Source organism: Pelodiscus sinensis, chromosome 5 (genome assembly GCF_049634645.1).
Source record: "Pelodiscus sinensis isolate JC-2024 chromosome 5, ASM4963464v1, whole genome shotgun sequence".
Classification (NCBI taxonomy): domain Eukaryota; kingdom Metazoa; phylum Chordata; order Testudines; family Trionychidae; genus Pelodiscus; species Pelodiscus sinensis.
Window position 1 is genome coordinate 18,609,780 of NC_134715.1, and position 21,624 is coordinate 18,631,403.

At 44.0% G+C, this 21,624-nt stretch overlaps 1 protein-coding gene across 1 annotated transcript in view; it reads left to right on the forward strand.

The window, feature by feature from the left end:
- The window catches only part of GRID2 (glutamate ionotropic receptor delta type subunit 2), a 1,112,728-nt gene that overhangs the window by 921,718 nt on the left and 169,386 nt on the right, over positions 1-21,624 (forward strand). Inside the window, exon 12 of the mRNA XM_006111957.3 lies at positions 4,861-4,999. Coding sequence (XP_006112019.1) covers positions 4,861-4,999 — 139 coding nt within the window. The remainder of the gene's footprint in view (positions 1-4,860; positions 5,000-21,624) is intronic.

Consider the following 21,624-nt stretch of genomic DNA (forward strand, 5'->3'; position numbering starts at 1 on the left):
GCAGTAGCTGCTTCCCCCCAGCAGACCAGGGAGACGCGAAGCTAGCGCCCCCCCCCCCCCAGCAGACCAGGGAGACGTGGAGCGGCTTTTCTCAGCAGACACCTCAGCTTGAGAATAAAGGACTGAGGGAAGTGAGGTGTGGGAGAATAAAACTGAGCTCTGGAGAAATGTTTGGCTAGAGTTTCCCCTACAGTTCCGACTTACATACAAATTCAATTTAAGAACAAACCTACAGTCCCTATCTTGTACGTAACCCGGGGACTGCCTGTAGTTTAGACGTACCCTAAAATAGGAAAGTTGGGTACAAGAAATTATGAGATTAGATTACAAATTTTAGTTGTTTTAGGGAGAGAGTGGGCAACTCATTCCTTCAACTTTTTTTTTAGCATTGTTAGACAAAAGAGGGGAATTGAGAAAACATTGACTACGCAATAGACATTTTGAAAGTAAAGGAGAATGAATCTCTAAGAAAAATGTGCAGATCTGGTTTTCTGGTCAGAAATTCCGATTCTTTGGACTTTGGAATCCAAAACGTGCACACACCAACACAAAGGAATGGAAGGGAAAAAAGTCAACAGTCTGGGTGGAATTTTCAAAAGCACTCAGCATTGATCTGATTGTGCTTCCACTGAAATAAAACTAAAACTCCTATTAATGATACCAGGAGAAAAACTGGCCAACAGAGTACTCTTAAAATCCTAGTCATAAAGTCTTATTCATGTATCACTCTTTTTGACCAGTAGTTTTTAAAGAGTATAAGGAAAGGGAGACCTGTAAAGAGAGCTATTTGAATTGGAAACACCTAAAAATACCATCCTGGCCACCATGGATGTAGAAGCTCTTTATACCAACATTCCACATGAAGACACATTACAGACTGTCAGGAAAACCATCCCTGATGACACCCCTGCACACCTGGTTACGGAACTCTGTGACTTTGTCCTCACCCACAGCTACTTCTGATTTGGAGACAATTTGTATCTTCAATTGGCAGCACGGCCATGGTCACCCGCATGGCCCCACAACAGGCTAGTGTCTTTCAGCTGACCTTGAACAACATTTCCTCAGCTCTCACCCCCTAGCATCCTCTGTCTACTTATGGTACGTTGATGACCGGGGCGGCCCTAGACTAGCTGCCAGCAACTGGAGCCCTAGGCAAACCATGCAATCGGCATCCCCCCACCCCCAAGGGCAGATATAGACTAAGGTTTTTGGTTCTGTGCTGGGGAGAGGGGGGCTGGGGCTGGAGTTCTGTGGCTGGAGGCCGAGGGGCTGGGGGCCAGGTGGTTGGGGATGGAGTTCTGTGGCTGGGGGCTGGAGGCTGGGGAGAGGGAACAGGGTGCCAGTGGGGTGAGAGAGTCCCCTGTACCTACCTTCTGTGAAGATCCCCCCCCAAGAGAAGCCGGCATGCACCTCTCCTGGGGCGACCTCCCCCTCCTGCAGCACAGGGGACGCTGGCGTCTTCCTCCCCCGGGGCCGACTTCCCCCCCCCACAGCCAGAGAACCCCCCCACGTGCCTCTGCTGGGGCCAATCTCCCCCCCCCCCCCCCGGGCCAGGGGAAGCTGGCTGGCACTTTCCTTCTCTGGGGAAGACACTCCCCCCTCCCCCCGCGGCAGGGGAAGCCGGCACGTGGCTTCTCCGGGGCCGACCGCCCTGCGGTGCAGGGAAACCTCCCCGTGTGCTGCCTCTCCCAGGACTTACCCCCCTCCTGGCCGCAGGGAAGCCGTGCTCCAGCTAAGGCACAGGAAGGGGAAGGGGAAATGGAAGTGGCAGGGTATTTGGAATTTGGTGCCCCATGTAACTTGGCACCCTAGGCGGCTGCCTAGTTTGCCTATAGGCACGGGCCGCCCCTGTTGATGACATCTTCATGATATGGACCAATGGGAAAGACACCCTTGAAGAATTTCACAAGGATTTCAACAACTTCCATCCCACCATCAACCTCAGCCTGGATCAGTCCAAACGAGAGATCCACTTCCTTGACGCTACAGTACAATTACATGACGGACATATTTCTACCACTTTGTACCAGAAACCTACTGACCGCTACAATTACCTTCATGCCTCTAGCTTTCATGCCAGACACATTTCTCGATCTATTGTATACAGCCAAGTCCTAAGATACCAACTGTCTTTGCTCCAATCCCACAGACAGAGCATTCTTAAAACTGGAATACCCACCCGTAGAAGTGAAAAAACAGATTGACAGAGCCAGAAGAGTACCTAAACAAGAACTACTTCAAGACAGGCCAAGAAGAGTAAACAACAGAATTCCATTTGTCATCTCCTATAGCCCACAACTTAAACCCCTCCCAATGCATTATCAACAATCTACAACCTATCCTGGAAAATGATCCCTCACTCTCACAGGCCTTGGGGGAAAGGCCAATCGTTGCCTACAGACAATGCCCTAACCTCAAACAAATTATTTCCAGTAACCAAGCAATACACCTAAATCATACTCATCCAGGAGCCCACCCCTGCAATCAGCCCTGGTGCCAACTCTGCCCACACATCTATACAAGCGATTTCATCAATGAACCCAACCACATCAGCCTCCACATCAGGAGCTCATACAACTGCACAACTACTAATGCCAGCAATGCCCCACTTCCATGTATATTGGCCAGACTGGACAGTTCCTACAAGAAAGAATTAATGGACACAAATCAGATATCCAAAAAAGCAACACACAGAAACCTGTTGGAGAAAACTGTAACCTGCCCGGGCACTCATTAATGGATCTCTAAGTCACAGTGTTGTTTCAGGCCAATTCCACAAGCCAAATACACAGAGAAGGGTTGGAACTTAACTTCATTTACAAGTTAGATTCTTATCAGAGAGGAATGAATAAAGATATGGGCTGGCTCGTACACTACCTGCCACATCCTAATGATTTAACCAATCAACCAAACAGTGGGTGCTTATGTAGGTGAAAATTGTTCTTATCAGCCTCATGTAACTTGAACAAGCTAATTCACTATTTTTTTCTCTTTTTTCTTTTTTCCCCTCCTTTCCACCCTTCAACCTCACTTTCCCTTATTTATTCTTGGATCTGGACTTCTAATACTCCGGTAATCTGAAGAAGTGGATTGTGCCCACAAAAGCTCATGATACCATCTACGTGTTTTGTTAGTCTTTAAGGTGCTGCTAGACTATTGGTTGTTGTTTAAGTTTTTGATTTGAATTAGAGTTTGTCTGAGAAAACTTCCTTAACATTAATAGCTATGTATAAAACAATCAGTCTTCCAGGGACAGTAACTAGGGAGAAGAAAAGAATGAATATAGTAGTCAATCAAGGTAATAGGTTAACTATGATTGCATACTGCACTGACTTGTCTATTTTTGGTTATTTCTAGCTGTGACCATTCCTGTCCCTCAGAATCTAGAGCTTTATTTTTTAGACAATCATTTTTCTTTCATATAGAAATTCTTCCTGTGTGTGATTTTGAATTAAATCACTGAAATAGAAAAGAACTACTTCATTAATGTCATACCAGTGCATTTGGTGGATAAGTAGAAATTTTTGTTTAATGAACGAACTACGTGTTTGTTGCTAGATTATATTTTTGTGAATGTTATTTTTTTGGAACATGTGTACAGCACAATACAGCTCTGATGATTCAGAATTGCTTTCTATTGACAAAATTAGAATAAATTAAGTGGTATATTAGTTTGGAGTGCCACCCCAACATGAGTAATTTCATTGCTGGTGAAGTTATTGTTTACTTAGCCAACAGGGTAGTTGAGGCTGCAATAATGTTTGTAAAACACTTTTGAGATTAAACGAACTATACAAAGTAATAGTCTGTTGTTCTAATTCAGTATAAATGGAGTTTCTGCATATCTGAGCTCACTGTAAGCAGTTTTTAGTAGGGATGTAATAGTGTAGTTGATTAATTGATTAACCAGTAAGCAAAAGCTTATAGGTTAATGCTATAGACTACATGCATTTCCCCCACACCCATGGCCAGTAAGTTTTTTAGCAGGCTGGCCAGCAGCCCAGCTCAGTTCTGGCTTACACTGGGTCCTGGACCTACCCCTGCTTCAGTTCTGCAATTCAAGTATATTAAGAGCCAGATGGGCAGGCAGCCCAGCTCAGTTCTGGCTCGTGTTGGGTCCGGGAGCTCATACCTCTCCCCTCCGGACAGGGGTTGCCTGGGGACTGTAGAATAGTCGATTAACTGATAAGAATTCATGTGGTTAATCGACTATTCAATTAACCGATAGTTAACATCCCTAGTTTTTACTTGTACAGGAGACTGCACCCTGGCTGGGATGATTTAGATGGAGTTGGTCCTGCTTTGGGCAGGGGGCTGGAGTCTATGACCTCCTGAAGTCTCTTCCAGCTCTATGATTCTATGATTCAATGGTTCTATCAACCTTACATATGGCAATCAGCACAGCTGTGAAAAAGCAGTGGTTTTGTTTTGTTTTCTGTTTTAACAAACTCCATCTGTTCAAAAGCACAGGGAGAGCTTAATTAAGATTATTAAAGAAATATGTAAGGAAAAAAAACTATAGGTGCTTAAAAATGCTGTTTTGTTCTGAGCTCATAAAACCTGTCTCTCGTATAGGCCTGACTGTCAGATGAATCACAGTTAAATACACAATTAAATACAGATGAATCACAGTTAAATAATGAAGGAGTTCATAGAAAGCCTTTTGGAGTGGAGGTGTTAGATTTCATTTAACACTCCTCACTGTATAGAAATTATAGTTCAAATCCTGTTCACTTTAATAATGGAAGTGTTCCATGATGCTAGTCACACTGTTTACATGATTGAAGCATTAACAGGTAAGATTTGGTTTGGCATCATGCAAATGAAAGTTCTAATTTTCCTACTTCTGTCCAACAGGAGGAGAAGTTCCTTATACGACACTGGCAACCCGAATGATGATGGGCGCCTGGTGGCTTTTTGCTTTGATTGTCATCTCATCTTACACAGCAAACCTAGCAGCTTTTCTCACAATCACTCGCATTGAGAACTCCATCCAGTAAGTGGACCGAGAATAGATGGCTAAAGATGGTGGGTGGGTGTGTCTGTGTGTAAGTGTATGAAGAAGCGGGAAACCCTTAGAAAGACATTCTTCAGCCAGAATCCTTTGAGGCAGAATGTCTTGCAGATTAATCTAAATAGTTATTTCCTTCAAGCAAATTACTCTTCTCAGGTGCACCGAAGTTCATGTCCCTTAGGGTATGTCTACACTAGCTCGTTAATTCTAGCTAGGTAGGCAAATCAGGGAACCGGGGTTGCAAATGAAGCCCGGGATTTAAATATCCCGGGCTTTATTTGCATGTTCCTGTCTGGCCGCCATTTTTAAATGCCCCTTAGTCCGAACGAACTGCCTGTGGCTACACGCGGCAGTTGAAAGTTAATCTGAACTAAGTCCTTAGTTCGGATTAACAGTTACTCCTCATTCCACGAGGAGTAACAGTTAATCTGAACTAAGGATTTAGCTCAGATTAACTTTAAACTGCTGCGTGTAGCCGGGGGCAGTTCGTTCGGACTAAGGGGGATTTTAAAATGGCGGCCGGACGGGAACATGCAAATAAAGCCCGGGATATTTAAATCCCGGGCTTCATTTGCAACCCCGGTTCCCTGATTTACCTATGTAGCTCGAATTAATGAGCTAGTGTAAACATACCCCTAGATATATACATATTGTTATTTTCTGAATGGTTGGAGGAAGTGGAAACTTGGAATAGTTATTTAATGTCTGTGGTCGGCAGACTTCTCCCACAAAAAAAGTGCTATTGTATTAGTGCTTGAAAAAGCAATAAGCATTGAAGTGCTCCCACTCAACACTCTTCAGTTGTAATCAGCTCCAAGAGTCTGCATCCTGACCCTTTGATGGCAATTAGTCAATGAGTTTGCTGTTTCTGAGGATATGAAATAAACCCCCCCTTTTCTGACCGGGAAATGCAATCAAATGTGTTAATAGGAATAAATAACTAAAATGAACAGGCCCATTTCCCAGTCTCTCCTTCATTTTAACCTCTTATTCTTGACATGTCGTTTTCCTCATGCTTTCTTTTTCTTTTTCTTTTTCTTTTTCTTTTTCTTTTTCTTTTTCTTTTTCTTTTTCTTTTTCTTTTTCTTTTTCTTTTTCTTTTTCTTTCCCCTTAAGTCTGTCCCCTTTATATTTACTCTTCTTTTTCTACATCTCCACACCCTGTAATTTCTCTGCTTCTCTCCCAGGATTGCTGAAGGCTTCCCCTGCCTAAGAGTATATATTGCACATTAGTTATGGTTGCAGCATGGGTATGCATACCTGTGTTTGCATGGATAAAAATAGCAATCCTGTTATAGTCTTCAGTGCAAACTTGCAACATGAGTCCATACCTAGGAGCTACAGCATGCTTTCACAGCCCACACTGCATCTTGTGCACCTGTCTAGACTGTGATTTCTAGCTGTGCTAGCATGGCTAAAATTATCACACCTATGTCTACCCATGCTTGGTCACACATTGGACCTCATTCCACGAGGAGTACAGCTAGTTCGGATTAGAAGCCTAATCCGAACTAGCTACTCCGTGCCGCGTGTAGCCGCGCTGCACGGGGTTCGAACTAGCCGGGATTTAAAAATGGCGGCGCCCGGCTTATGCAAATGAAGCCCGGGAAATTCAAATCCCGGGCTTCATTTGCAAGTGCGGTATGCCTACATTACCCCGCTAGTTCGAACTAGCGGGGTAGTGTAGACATACCCTAACACAGTCCTGTGGCCTGCAGTTGACGTTAGATAAATTAAGACTGGAAATAAGGCATACATTTTCAATAGCCATTAGAACAATTACCAAGGGTGGTTGTGGATTCTCCATCACTGGCAATTTGAAAGTCAAGACTGGATGTTTTTACAAAGACATGTTCTAGTTCAAAGAGGAATTCAAGGGAATTCTAAGGGCTGTGTTATCCCAGAGGTCAGTCTAGATGACCTTTGTGGCTTCTTCTGGCTAGAACTTGCTTACAATCTATGAAACATTCCTGAATTTAGGGGAAATTCAGATTTATCTCCCTTCCTGGATCCAAAATTTGTGGTCCAGGCTCATCATGTCTATGTACTATTATGCTCTATATTATGTATACTGACTAATTCAAACTATGTTATATTATTGCTTAGGTTAAATTAAAATCTTTTGATACTTGATTGGCAAATTGTGAGCTCTCTGGTTGCTGCAGATGTGCTTTGCAGAACTGAAATTCTAGACCAGGGCTGGGCAAAATATGATCCGCGGGCTGAATCCAACCTGCCAATCTGTCAGATCCAGCCCACGAGAGCCTCAGCTAGCTCCCTGCCTGCCCCACTTCCACTCAGCACTCAGGAAAGCTGGCTGTAGGACCATTTGTGTGTTACTGAATGCTGAGAGCCTGGAGGGAGGGAAGAGAGGCTTCTCATGCTGCCCCCACTCTCACTAGCTCCTATTGGCCAGTTTTCCACCAATAGCAGCTGCCTGTTTGTGGGACATCTCCTGGGCTTACAGCATTCAGATCAGAGCAGTAAACATGGCCTCTGCAGCTGCTCTGAATCCATACAGGGGGTGCAAAGTAGGGAGGGAGTTATAACCTGGGGCAGGAGTGCAGGAAGGGGTGCAAGGATTTGGGTTGTGCCAGAGACAGCAGATTGGGGTGCAAGGTCTGACAGAGGATTGTGACCTGAGGAGGCGTGTAGGAGGGGATGCAGTGTCTGAGACGGTGTATGGGGCCTTGAGCAGGGGTGCAGAAGGTTTGGGTTACATGGGGCAAGGGTGCAGAAGAGGGGCAGACAGTTGGGGGAGGGAGAGGCTGGGGTGCCAGAGACAGGATCTGGTTGGGAGAACTTACCTGGCTCCCAGCCAGCAGCCCCGCAGGTTCCTTAGCCAGTGTCCCTGCCTTATACTCCTGCCCCAGGTCACAACCCCTCCCAGGTCCTGCACCCTCTTCTATAGCCCTCCCTTAGGCCAGAAAACCCTCCCAGACCTTGCACTCCAATCTCCTGTCTCAGGTCACAATCCAAACCCTTGCACCCCTACTTCAGATCACACTCCCCTCCCAGGCCCTGCACCCTCTCCTCACCCCAGTTTGTTGCCCCAGGTCACAATCCCTTCCTTCACCCAAACTCCTTCCTAGATCCGACACACCAGTCCTTTTCCCCAAGCTCCCCTCTGCACCCAACCTCCATCACAACCCCCCGCACCTCCTCCATTAATATAATGGAAGAGTGCAGCCCTTGAACACTTAACCAAATTCTTGGAGTGGCCCCCTGTCAAAAATTATTGCCCACCCCATGGTAGACTCATTGAGGCTTGGACTGGACTGTTGCTTCGTAAAGGATTGTTGTTTTTAAAATTATATATTTAATTCAGTCTTACAGGACAAAAACCAAGAGTCAATGAATTGTTCTTCTCTCAATCGCACTGGTTTGCACAGTAGAGTAAGATAAAGTGATACTTCAGTGTGGTGTCAGCTTTGATCTTTACAAATAAACATTCCTTTTAATAAGCCTCAAGAGGCATACTACCAAAACAGGGTGAAACAACCTACATTTTGGCACACTGAGGCATTTACACATGCAATATAGGTAAATGTGTGCATGTGCCATTTCTGTGCTCAGTCACTCCACTTGTGGTCACACGTGATTTTTGTTGCTGTAGTTGCTGCATCCTCTTTCGAAATTATGCCCTTAATGCTTTTGAAGTGCTCAAGAAAAATGTTCTAATCAAGGGGAAAAAAATGTCTGTGAGCTTTCTTACCATATAGAAGAAGAGTAAAGTATATCTAAATTGTAATATAATATTACAGTTTCCACTCTGCTCTTGTAGTTTATTATGTCATTAGAAATCCTCAATGGAATTCTGAGGTTATTATGTACAGTTGGTTGTACGTTGGTCTGGATACTGTATTATTTATGGGGCAAATTCACTGAAATGTTTTATTCAGTGGAACATGTTGCAGCTGGAAAACTCCAGAAATGAAAGAACAGGGATATTTTTCAACAGTGTTTGTAGGTCAGAATTAGAGTAATTAGATGTGCTAAGTATCCATGAGGGAATTAAGTTATCCTAACTAGGATGGGCGTGTAAAACTTCAGTTTACAAAACTGCTCAAAATTGGAAAGCAAACCAGCACTTATCACAGAGACTGTTAGTTTAGCACAATAAATTATTGCAAGCAGGGAAACATGAATAAGCAATACTGGAAAACACAATCTTTTTTTTTTTAACAGATTAAATTATGCCCCTGGGTGAGCTTACAAGGCCAGAATGAAAACGGGTTTAAGTATGTAAAGAAAATAAACCAAATTCTGCTTGCAAATACATCCACCCAATGCCAACAAAGTCACTAGGATGAAAAGAATTAAGTCAATGATTTTTCCTGGATGTAACTTGAGAGATTTAACCATTAACTTTGACTCAGTAGGCTAGCTAGAGTATTCTCCACAAGTGCTAGGAGGACCTAAAGTCAGGAAAAATGGTTCAGAGTGCCATACGGCACCAGCCCTTCCCTCTCCGCCTCAACCTCCGCCCTCCCCCCCTCCCCCCGGTGATCCCCAAACCAATGTCCTGTAGGATGCGGTGGAGCGGGTGGGGTGATGGCAGGAAGGGGTAGGGACTGCAGGCCAGTAATGGAAAGCCCCCCTCCCCTCCACCGCCAATGGGGACTCCTCAGCCAGACTGCTCCAGTCGGGGATGTCCCGTGGGCTGGGAGTTTGAGACCTGTGATCTGAATCCTCTGATAAGGAGAGGAGTAATTAACTGTGAAATAATCATATTTAGCACCGACCAACATTCTCAGAACACCAGCTCCTCAGCCACTGTGGAGTGTTTCATAGGCATGACCCCAGAAATTAGTTTAAAGAGATGTTAAGGAGAACAGCACAGTAGATTTATGGATATTAACAGGGAGCTGCTCCCATGTATAAGGAGCAAAATGGAGGGGCAAAATGAAGAAAAATTGGACTAATGGCCTAATTATTGACAGAGCAGAATTGGGCTTGATAACTCATTAGAACTAATAGGTAGAGAAGGACTAACTTGTGAAGGGCCTTAAAGTAATAGGAGCCATTCAGAGTACAGTAATTCCTCATTTAACACTATAGATGCGTTTCTGAAAATGTTTGTGCTAAGCGAAAACGTGCTATGCGCAGTCAATTTTCCCATTAAAAATAATGGAAAAGATGGATGTTGCGTTTCAGGTGGTGGTGGCAAAGTCAATTTTTTGTTGGTGTTAGGTCATCAACGTCAACATTAGATCTCTAGCAACACAAATGGCCATGGTTTGTTAAAACACAAAGATAAACATATGAGTGAGCGGAGAAGCACTGTGACCACATGTATTCATCCGCTCATGCATATTACCACTGTTTTCACCAACTTATACCGCCATGCGAAGTAGTCTGCCATTTGATTATTTTCATGTTATTTCGGGGTCAGTCATGTTATTCAAAAAACATTCTCTAAAAAAAATCATGCTATTGCAAAAACATGTTAAGTGGGCACTTGTTAAAAAAGTAATTACTGTACTTTCAAAAAAACGAGCTACTTATTTAAGTGTCTAAACAAGTACCTAAGAACTCCACTTTGAGTCTCCATAAAAAGAAGACACAGTTTCTTCCTCTTTCCCACTAGGGTTGACAGATGGTTTTGACAAAAATACCGGACACACTTGATCTCAGATGGGGGGAGAGGGGGAACTGGCCGCGAGGGGAGCGGGGCTGGCTGGGAGGAGGTCGGGGGAAGCGGGGCTGGCAGGAGGAGATGGGGGGGGAACCGGCCAGTGGGGAGCAGGGCTGGCTGGGGGGAGGTCAGGGCAGCGGGGCTGGATGGGGGAGGGAGGGGAAGAGCCGGCAGGAAGCAGTACTGGCCTGGGTGCATGCAGATCCCAGGGCACTGACCGTCCTGCGTAAGGTCCCAGCAGAGTGCACGGGCAAGTCCGGCCCTGGGGATTCCATCCCGTCCGCCCTCCCCCCACCACTGCATAGTTGTATACTGTGTGGCTAGTAGACACACTCACGCAGCATGAGTGCATCTACCAGCCAGGCAGTACACAATTATGTATTGATACTCATGATAATAATAAAACTTATTTAATTAGAAAATATCAGACATTTATATAAATGTCCAGTATTATCTCAATTTGTTTCCCGGACAGAAAGCTCAAAAACCGGACTGTCCGGTTCAAAACCGGACACCTGGCAACCCTATTTTCTACTCCCATATAAATGTTTCTGTTATTTCCCTCGTGTGTGGCTATACCTTTTGTACACTTCCCGTACTTTAAATGAAGGATATTGGGTGCGGGGCTAAATGACCATATATCCAACTTGCCTTTTACCCACTGCAGTGATCCTCAACCATCTGTTTTCTAGCAGGTTTTAACAGGAATCCCAATACACTTATTTGTAGTCGATGTTTTTTCCAGACATTTTTCATATACCCTCATTACTGCTAGGATGTCCCCACATGCTTCCAAACTGCAGAACTCCTAGAGATTTACTTTGAAGGTGAGCTACACTAGGGCCCATGTACTGTATTGACAATACGTATTTTCCCTCTCTGAAAGACAATGTGCTCTTCACCCCTTGCCTTGTACCTTGTCCATCCAGACCTTTAAACTAGCTGGCATGCACTGTTATTACTTTCTGTCACAGCTGTCACTGTCAAGCCTCAAATCACTTGTCTTGCTGTGCCCTGTCTCCTGAGCGTGCCTCTGAATAAATCCTTAGATCCCCAGGAGATGAAAAACACAACTTGCAGGCAACCTTTAACTGAATTAGAATAATAAATATGGACTTTGATGTAAGCAATCAGATCAATTATTTGTCCTCATTATTTAGTAACTAATTGCTCTCTGACAAACAGCTACGTGTATAGTCAGTTCTGATAAAGCAGTCAGCATCAATGGATATTTAAAAAAAAATTAAACCATATTTGAAAGTTTTAAAAACACTTCTTGACACACATGAGCAAAAAAATAGAATTCCATTTAAAGCACTGCCAGTGATAATGGTACTGCGCCCCATTGTAGGATTTGTTTTAAAGAGAGAAAAGGGGCAGTGGAGGCAAGAGAGTGTACTAACAAGACACAATACAAAGAGAGCGGGTTTTTTTTTAAATACAAAGAGTGGGCAGAATCTCTGATTGCAATTAAATGTGCATCTGTGTTGTTGGAAACTGTGCTAAATCAGAAAGTGGAAATTAGGGATGTCAATGTGTAGTCGACTATACGATTAGTCGATAAGTCTAAGCATTTTCTCCTCCCCTTTCCTACATGCATTCCCCCCCTGTCTGCTTCTGTATTAGGAGGTTGGACCCCCCCACAGGCAAGAGCTGCTTCCAGATCAGCTTCTGTCCGCAGCCAACCCTGGGCTACCGCGGACAGAGGCTGCTTCATGGCAGCCTCCTCTACCCCTCTGGCAGAAGCCTGTGTCTATGGGGAGCTCGGTCCCCCACGGACAGAGGCTGCTGCCATGCCACCCCGTGCTGCTGTCTCTGCATCAGAGGCAGCGTTTTTTAAACTGGCTCTCCTCACAGACTGGCTCCACCTGCCACCCAGCAGTGCAAGGTGGCCAGGGGCTCCCTGGGAATGGGGCCAGAGTGTACTGACTGCCAGCCCCACCCTCAGGAACTGTCAAATTCTTACAGTCATGTAACCAATAAAAATTCATGCAGTTACATGACTAGTCAGTTACCCGCTATCTAACGTCCCTAGTGGTAATGACTAGAATCCAGTGAGTTAAAATAAGCGATTGAGTTGGTTTGCCGTGCCTTTGTCTAAACATCATACAAGTTGATCAGTAAATATAATTTTAAATGGTTCAACTTTATAAAGAAAATATTTACCACTTAACCATAGGCGTGCGCACAGGGTGTGCCTGGTATGCCTGGGCACACCCTAATGCAGGGCGCACTGGCAGACTGAAGGCTGCTGGAGAAGGAGGGGTGTGACGGGGCAAGCCCATCCCCCTGTCCCTGCAAGAAGATGCTGGCGGCTGCGGCATCAGAAGCTGCATGGAACGAGGTGTACAGATAGTTCGGATTAGGAAGCCTAATCCGAACAATCTAGTCCGTGCCGCGTGTAGCTGCGTGGCACGGGGTTCGCACTAGCCGGCTTTTAAAAATGGCGGCGCCGGCTTTATGCTAATGAAGCCCGGGAAATTCAAATCCCGGGCTTCATTAGCAAGTTCGGTATGCATACATTACCCCCCTAGTTCGAACTAGGGGGGTAGTGTAGACATACCCTTGGGTACCACAGTGGCACATCCGAACAAGCCACATGAACTCAGTACTGGTGTACCACACAAAATTCATTCTGCTCATGGGAGGAAACTCTTAGAGTGAACACTTCCCCCAGCCTCTCTACCCCCAAGTTAATTTCACACACATTGGGTTAATGCAACTGCAGTATAGTTGCATGAGAGCGGTTTGGTGGGGGACAAACTAATCCCTATTGGTAGGAGGATGATAGGAAAAGTCCTTAGAGGGGGATCACATGACATCTTTTACTTCTGGTCATGTGTCCATCTTGTCCTGAGAGTGTTACCTCCAGAGGTGTGGCTAATGGGGGTCAGGGCTACCAAGGGTCAGAGGTGTGGCTAATGAGGGTCAAAGAGTACATTTAAAAAAACTTCTTTGGGTGCACACCCTAATGAAATGTGCTGCGCACGCCTAAGCACTTAACATATTCAAAGTGTTGTACAGATATTATTCATCCTCAAAATGACCCTATGATAGATTCAGTATTATGCCATAAATAATCTAATTTAGTCCTAATAAAATATTGAAGAAAAAAATTAATATTCCATGTTCCCCACATATAACTTAACTATTTTTCCACAAAATTCTTCACAATTATTATAGTTATAACCATAACTAAAATTGTTGTCTGTTCGTTGTAATACACTGAAATAATTTGGGACTGTTAATAGTGAAGAGAGTTTCTCTACATTCAAATTCTCTTAAACTGGTGATATAGGCAATTTTAATTTCCAACTTATAAGTGTGTATTTATTACCATCAATCATACTGTAAATGTTTCAAAATGAGAATATCCAAGCCATTCTTACACCGTCACTCTTGCTGAGTAAGCATTTTTCTCTTCAAAGATTTCTGTTGAAATCAGCAAAACTTCTAATGCAGGGGTGGGGAACTTTTTTTGGGTCAGTGTCCACTGACCCACAGAAAATTCAGTTAGGCGGGGGACAGTGGAGGCTGGAATGTCAGTGTGGGCTCCCCAGTGCTGATGGGAAAGGAGCCCAGATCCCTGGGTGCCAGATCCAGGCAAGCCAGGGACCACCTCTGGCTCCTGGGATCTAAGTTCACCACCCTTGATCAAATGGGTTAAGGCATTACTCAGTATGAGAAAGGGTATTACTCAGAGTGAGTAAGGATATCAGAATCTAGATATCAGAGGATTCCTCCATAGTGCAGGTTCATTTGACACCAAGTTGTCTTTTGACACCAAGTTGTCTTTATTTTGAGATTTATGCTCCTGTGTGTACATGTGCAGTGGCTGGTGGGACTTACACATGTGCCCATTAACTCTAATGGAAGTCAGTAATGTAAATCTCATGCCTATGAATGGGAGAATCAATTGTTCACTCCAGAAATAAAGATAAATTAAAAAGCAAAATTATAATTTACAAAAATTAATAGAAATTATATAAATCCCCCCCCAAAAAAAAAAATCTTAGAAGAATGGGTCATAAAGACTGATCTGTTCATAGACCGAAGGAAGCTCCTAAACTGTAAGATTGTTTGGTGTTTGTTTTATTCTGTTGCCTCTTAGCTAAGTTGTGAATGTCTCTCCCCAAATCTGTATAGATGCAAATGCAAAATTTATGCATGAAGCAGACCACATATCAAATGAAGTCATAGTGCATTGGTCCTTGCTGGAGGTTGGCTCAATAAACTGATGGGTATTTTCCATCTCTAGCTCTTGTGGTTTAAATATGATGCCTCTACACAGAATCAGCAAGCCGGGAATGTCTATTTAACCATCAAAATAGGGGCAGGTGAACCAGGGTTTAGGATGTGTTGTTGGTAAACAGAATTTAACAGATGTGCAGAATTTGAACTCACACACACTCTCTCCTCTTCCCTTCATGGAGTAGCTATCGGTGTTGTGTAGAGTTGTGGAATGGGGAGAACAAAGGTCATGCTCCAATTTTCAAGGCAGGTCACTAGACTGCCCGTAGTCATAGGGTGCAGTCAGACTTAGGCTCTGACTGCTATTGTACTAGTTATGTAATGTTCGAAATAAATAATTCAGTTGTGGCTTTTTGTCCCTTAATAAGGAGATAAACACACTCTCTATCCTCATACTTCTCCATTTCCTGCCCTATTTTATGCTGCTGTTGCAAGCTAGTAAAAATGGATTAAAACCAGAACTCTCCCAGTCTTAATTCTGTTTCCACCCCCAATTATTCATATAGCACTTTGGCTTACCCTTTTATATATAATAAAATTGCTTTTAGAATTACAAGAGGTGCAGGGAAACTGTTTTTCTCTCTCTCATTTCTAAGTGTACTGTTCCATGGTAGCAATTCCACATATCTTTTATGCTTGCAGTTAGTAATACATGTCGAAAAATTGCTGTGTTGGTTGTTATCTTGGAAATTATATGGCTACACAGAGTCCTGTAAGCGACTGATTACAATTTTGGTAGGTGTTGTCATTAGAAACTGGGGACTCAGTAAGTACTTCTCACTCCCCTATTTCAGTAATGTGTATGGCCAGTAACTGAACAATTGTGGATCATTCTGATATATGGCCTGTGACAGAATTTGTTATGTTTCTGATTGCTGCCAGGAGATACAGAAACTTATTAACAACAGAAGCATCAGCAGCAACCCAGAATTGGAGAATATAATATCTTAAACGTGTTATATTGCCTTTCATCAATTATACCAAAACTCTTGACAGATACATGCATAAAACATCACTGGAGTACATCCACTACTGGATGACAGTAGTGGGGAGGGAAAATTCTCATCTAGGACACCAGATTAAAAATCTCTTTTTCTTAGAAAACATACACGAGATTGTTAATGCAAAGACCTGGTAAATGGTCCATCTAGCACAACCTCCTGTCTCTGGCAATGGCCAGCATGTGATGCTTCAGAAGAAGGTGCAAGAAACTTTGCATTAGGCAGATGTAGGATAATGTCTCTCCCCTATCCCCCCTAATCCTTAAGAGAAGGTTTGAAAATGTATATAAACATTCAATAGTATAATTCTGGATATTCCTTTTATCCATATAAATATCCACTCTGTCATTGAATCTTGCTGGGGGTTTTTTCCTCAGCAGTACCCTCCCACAAAGAGTTCCACATAGCAATGTTCTAATGATGGACTGTGTAAAAAAGGATTTCCTATTATGGATTTTGAAATTCCAACTTTTCATTTCATCAAATGGCTTTTTCTTGTGTTATAAGGCAGGAAGAATGGGAGTCCCTGATCTACCTTCTCTAGACCTGCCAGTATTTTATGTACTTTTTATGTCCTCTCATTATTCACTTCCTTTCTAAATTAAAAAATCCCAGCCTTTCCAATGTCTCTTCATATGAGAGATTTACTCTACTTCTAAGCATTTCCATTTTCTGAACACTCACTAATTCTACAAAAGAATTAGACAAAAACCTGTCAGGGGTGGTGTAGATAGCCCTTGGTCCTGCCATGAGGGAAGAGGACTGGACTTGATGACCTCTCAAGGTTCCTTCTAGTTCTGTGATTCTATTCTTTTTTTGAGATCAGGTGATTACCAGATGAAGCTGAACCACTGACTTATGTAAAGGAATTATAATTATTATAGGGTACATCTACACATCAGGGAGGCTCTTAGTGATCCTCAGGGTGGAAGCTCTCTCTCAGGACCTCCTGGATACTGACAGCCCCCTGATGGACCTCCTGGATGGCAGCCTGCAGAAAGTGCAGCCAGGCTTGCAGCAATGCGTCCATGACAAGCACCAGAGTTCTCAGGGGCAGCTCTGGCTCCATGCTGCAGAGTGCGGTGGTGTCCCACGTGAGGGCAACCAGAGCACGCAGAGACAAAATGCTTTGCTGTCCCTCATCTAAGTAGGCAAGCAAGCAGGGAAACCTGAGAACCGGCTGTGCAGGGAGGGTTCCTGTAAGCACAGGCCTCAGATAGCCTCAGGCAGCAGCCACACAAAGTAACTCCTGACCTGATGCCCTGCCTGACCTGGTTCCGGCAGGCCTTAAATGCGATTCAGCATCCACTCAGTGTGGATGTGCTATTTCGAAATAGCCAAATGCTATTTTGAAATGCATTTTGTGTGTAGACATGTTATTTTGAAATAACTATTTCAAAATTAGATATTTCGAAATAACACTGTAGTGTAAACGTACCCCTATTCTCCTATTATTTATCATTCCTAACTCCCTAACATGTTGGGGGGGCATTATTTTCATTTTTGGGTGCAGCTGCCTATTCAGTTGAACCCTTCTTTGAGCTATCTACAGTGGTGTGCAGGTCTCTTTCTTCAGATGATACAGTTAATTTAGAAGGTGACTAGTTTAACATTTCACTCTAATATAGATTACCTTTAATTTATGAACACCAAACTTCACTGTGTTATCATCAGCCTTGCTTAGATCTCTTTGAAGTTCTTCACTTTCCTCTCTGGACATCACTTCTCTTGGAAACAGGAGGCCTAGGTACCTAAACAGTCCTTCCATGAAATGTGAGAGTAAGTGGTGATTTCTCTCCTGTAACTTTTAGCCTGTTGATTACAGAAATCACCCAAGATGTAGGGAATCCAGTATTCAGTTCTCACCCGGTGTGTGAGGAGGAAAAAAGATTTGAAGCTGTTCTGTCAGGAGATTGCCCTGATCACTGAGATGTGGGATATTCTGATGTCAGTCTCCCTCAGTCTTGTTGCAGCTATCTCACTTTGTACAAATAAATGACCATTAGAACAGGGGGACTGGACCCTGCATCTCCCACTTCTCCGGTGAGTCCTTAACCAGCAGGCTATAAAAGTCATTACAATCAAAGGCTGTAATAGTCACTTTTCTTTGGTTCCGTGACTATTCAAATAGTTAAATTGGAACAGCTTCAATAGGAAAGACTGAGAAACATCAGACTATCCCACAGCTTAGTGAGGGCACGCTTCTGAAAAGTCAGAAGACCCCATCTTTAAATTCTTTCTCCCCATCAAGCAGAGGACAAAATTGAAACTGGGTCTCCCACATCCTATATGAGTGCTTTAACCACTGGACTACAAGTCAAAAGAGAAAGTAAGAACTTCCTTCAGTTCTGGCTGGATTTTGAATGGGACCTGATCTATTAGGCATGCTCTGAGCAGGCCTGCACCATTGGGTCTTGCTGGCAAGTTAGGCTGTGTCCAGACTCCATGCCTCCGTCGACGGAGGCATGTAGATTAGCCAGCTCGGAAGAGGGAAATGAAGCCGCGATTAAAATAATCGCGGCTTCATTTAAATTTAAATGGCTGCCCCGATCTGCCGATCAGCTGTTTGTCGGCAGATCGGGGGAGTCTGGACGCGATGCCCCGACAAAGAAGCCTTTCTTCATCGACACAGGTAAGCCTCGTGAAACCAGGCTTACCTGTGTCGATGAAGAAAGGCTTCTTTGTCGGGGCATCGCGTCCAGACTCCCCCGATCTGCCGACAAACAGCTGATCGGCAGATCGGGGCAGCCATTTAAATTTAAATGAAGCCGCGATTATTTTAATCGCGGCTTCATTTCCCTCTTCCGATCTGGCTAATCTACATGCCTCCGTCGACGGAGGCATGTAGTCTAGACACAGCCTTAGGTAGGGGAATGCCTATGCACTGCTGGATCACACTAGGGCTTTGGTGTGTGATAGGCATCCTGATGCCTACAGTGAGGTACTGTTCTTGTGCCCAGCAACAAAAATGTAGGTGTAAGCAAAACTTAGATTTTACAGAAAATTGTACACATCCAGTGAGTTTAGGTACAGAATTTATAGCAGTTAAGTAGTGGTTTGGGGGATAACAGCAATGTCTAAATCTAGGGTTTAGGTGCCTAAGTCCCTTCATGGATCTTGGCCCTTCATAGAATCATAGGGGTGGAAGAAACCTTAGGAGGTCATCAAACCCAATCCCCTGCCCAAAGCAGGACCAACACCAACTAAATCATCCCAGCCAGGGCTTTGTCAAGATGGGACTTAAAAACCTCTAGGGGTGGAGCTTCCACCACCTCCTTAGGTAACCCATTCCAGTGCTTCACCACCCTCCTAGTGAAATAGATTTTCCTAATATCCAACCTAAAAGGTTTCTCAAAAGCCTTTTTCACTACATTATTGATAGATTCAAAGAATTCTACTAGATTAACAAACTATAATTTTCCTTTGAAGAAATCATTCTGGATTTCATTATCTTCTAGATCAATGGTCTCCAACATTTTTACACCCAAGATCACTTTTTAAATGACAGACCAAGCCAAGATCTACCGCCCCACCCCTTCCTTGAAGCTCCGCCCCTTCCTTGAAGCTCCGCCCTCTCTATTCTCCTTCTCTCCGTCACTTGCTATCCCCAATCCTTATACTGCTGCTTTTTTAAAAAGGTTTTTCCAACATTTGGAAGAGGTTTTTCAACATTTGGAAGTGGTGCTCAGCCAGGGTGCACCATGCTCCACGTGGGCTGGTGCAGAGAAGAAGCTGCCTGACCAGCTGGCTGGGAAGCCGCTTCTCTTCGCTCCCTCCCGGCTGCCCTGCGCTCAGCCCGGGAAGTTTGCTCCAGCACAGCTGGAGCTAGACGCAGCCTCCCTGGGCTGAGCGCAGGGCAGCCGGGTAGGAGCGAAGAGAAGCGGCTGCCTGACCAGCTGGCCATGGTGCTCAGCCAGGGTGCACCAAGCTCCATGTGGGCAGGTGCAGAGGAGAAGCCACAGATCAGCTGGAGCGCGGGGCAGCTCTTTCAGCTGAAAGCCACAGTCAGCTGTCTGGGGTGTTTAAGCCCTCCTGACCTTCCAGCTCCCACCATTCCTCACAGCTACTCACCTGTGTTGTTGCTCGGTGAGTAGCTGCTCCTCAAATGAGGAAATCTAATGTAAATGCACTGCGCAGGCGTGCAGTTCAGAGAGGGCTCAAGAGCTACTTTTAGAGTCCCTGAGATCTACCGGGAGATCGCGATCTACTGGTTGGTGACCACGGTTCTAGATCTTTTAAATTCTGTTTTTAATTTTTTTAACTAATTTATCAGGTTAGATGTAAGATTTGCTGTTTTGTAATCATCCAGGTCATCTCTAGTGGCTTTTTAAAAATATAGGTATGTTTGCTACCCTCCAGTCCTCTGAGACAGTAGCTGTTTTTAATGAGAGATTGTGTATTTTTGCTAACTGCTCAGTCACTTCATATTCAAGCCCTTTCAGAACATGAGTGCATAATATCTGGACTTAGTGACTTATTTTTTAAATTATTAATTAGATCCAGCACTACGTCTTCTGACATATTACTCCATGAGAATACTTGCATCCCTTATCCTCAAAAAGCCAGTTCTAGATAAGTTCTACATCGGCCTCTCCCCTTTACATGGTTTTTCCAAGTCAGCTGACTCAGGCTTACAGATGTCAGACAGTGGGGCTATAAAATTGCTGATGTTCCAGGTTGAGCTGGAGACCCATGGGTCTCAAAGCCCAGGTTTGAGCCTGAGCCTGAATGTCTACACTAATTTTATAGCCCCATTGCTCAAGCCCTGCAAGACCAATATAGCTGCCCCAGACTCTGAGATTCAGTGATGCAGATTTTTTATCACAATATGGTCATAGTTATTGATTTACTTTCTGCTTTCCTGGTTCTATGTTTGTTCAGCATTACACATGCTGGATGAGATATTATTGTTTTCTTAAATAGCATCCCTGCCACATCTAAGGATTTTATGTCCTTTATTTTTGCCCTTCAGGCTTTTTTGAATATCCTCCTCTTTGACATACAGCTGGTCCCCGAGTTGCGACCGTTCGCAGTTACAACCAAAGCTGTCGTAAATGGCGGACCCCGAGTTACAAACGCGATCCATACTTATGAACAGCATGGTTGCGTGTAACTCTGTGGGGTCTGACTTACGAACAAATCGAGTTACAGCCAGTTGCTTGGTCTGTAACCGGTTTGTAAGGCGGGAAGAGGCTGTAGCTCAAATGAACAGGTTGCAGGCTGCTGAGTATCACAGATTTGTTTTTCCATTTTTAGTGGTTATACATAAATCTTTGCAGTTTCCCATTGTGTAGTTCAGTGGTTCTCAAACTTATTTGATGGTGCCCTCTTCTCTGTGTCTGTAGTAGGTTAGCCACCCCCCCACACCCCTCCAAGTACATATGCCAATACAAAAAATCAACATGCAACTGTCACTAAATATTTAAAACAGCAAGGCGTTGACACAAACAGAACGAACAACCTATTGTAATAAGAGCAAAAGTAAAATTGCAACTGTGGTCCTGCTTACAATTAAATGAGCACTCTGCATCATAGAAAATGGATTAATCTACACATGGCTATGACTTTGTATAACGCTTTGCAATCCACTAGAACACACAGTGCCATCCAGAGACAAATGTACAGTCCTATCTGAGGACTGGACATGTCTGGAGGAATGAGCTTTGCTTTTCATTGATGTAGGTAAAATGTGTACAGTGAGTTTTTTCCTCTAAAGA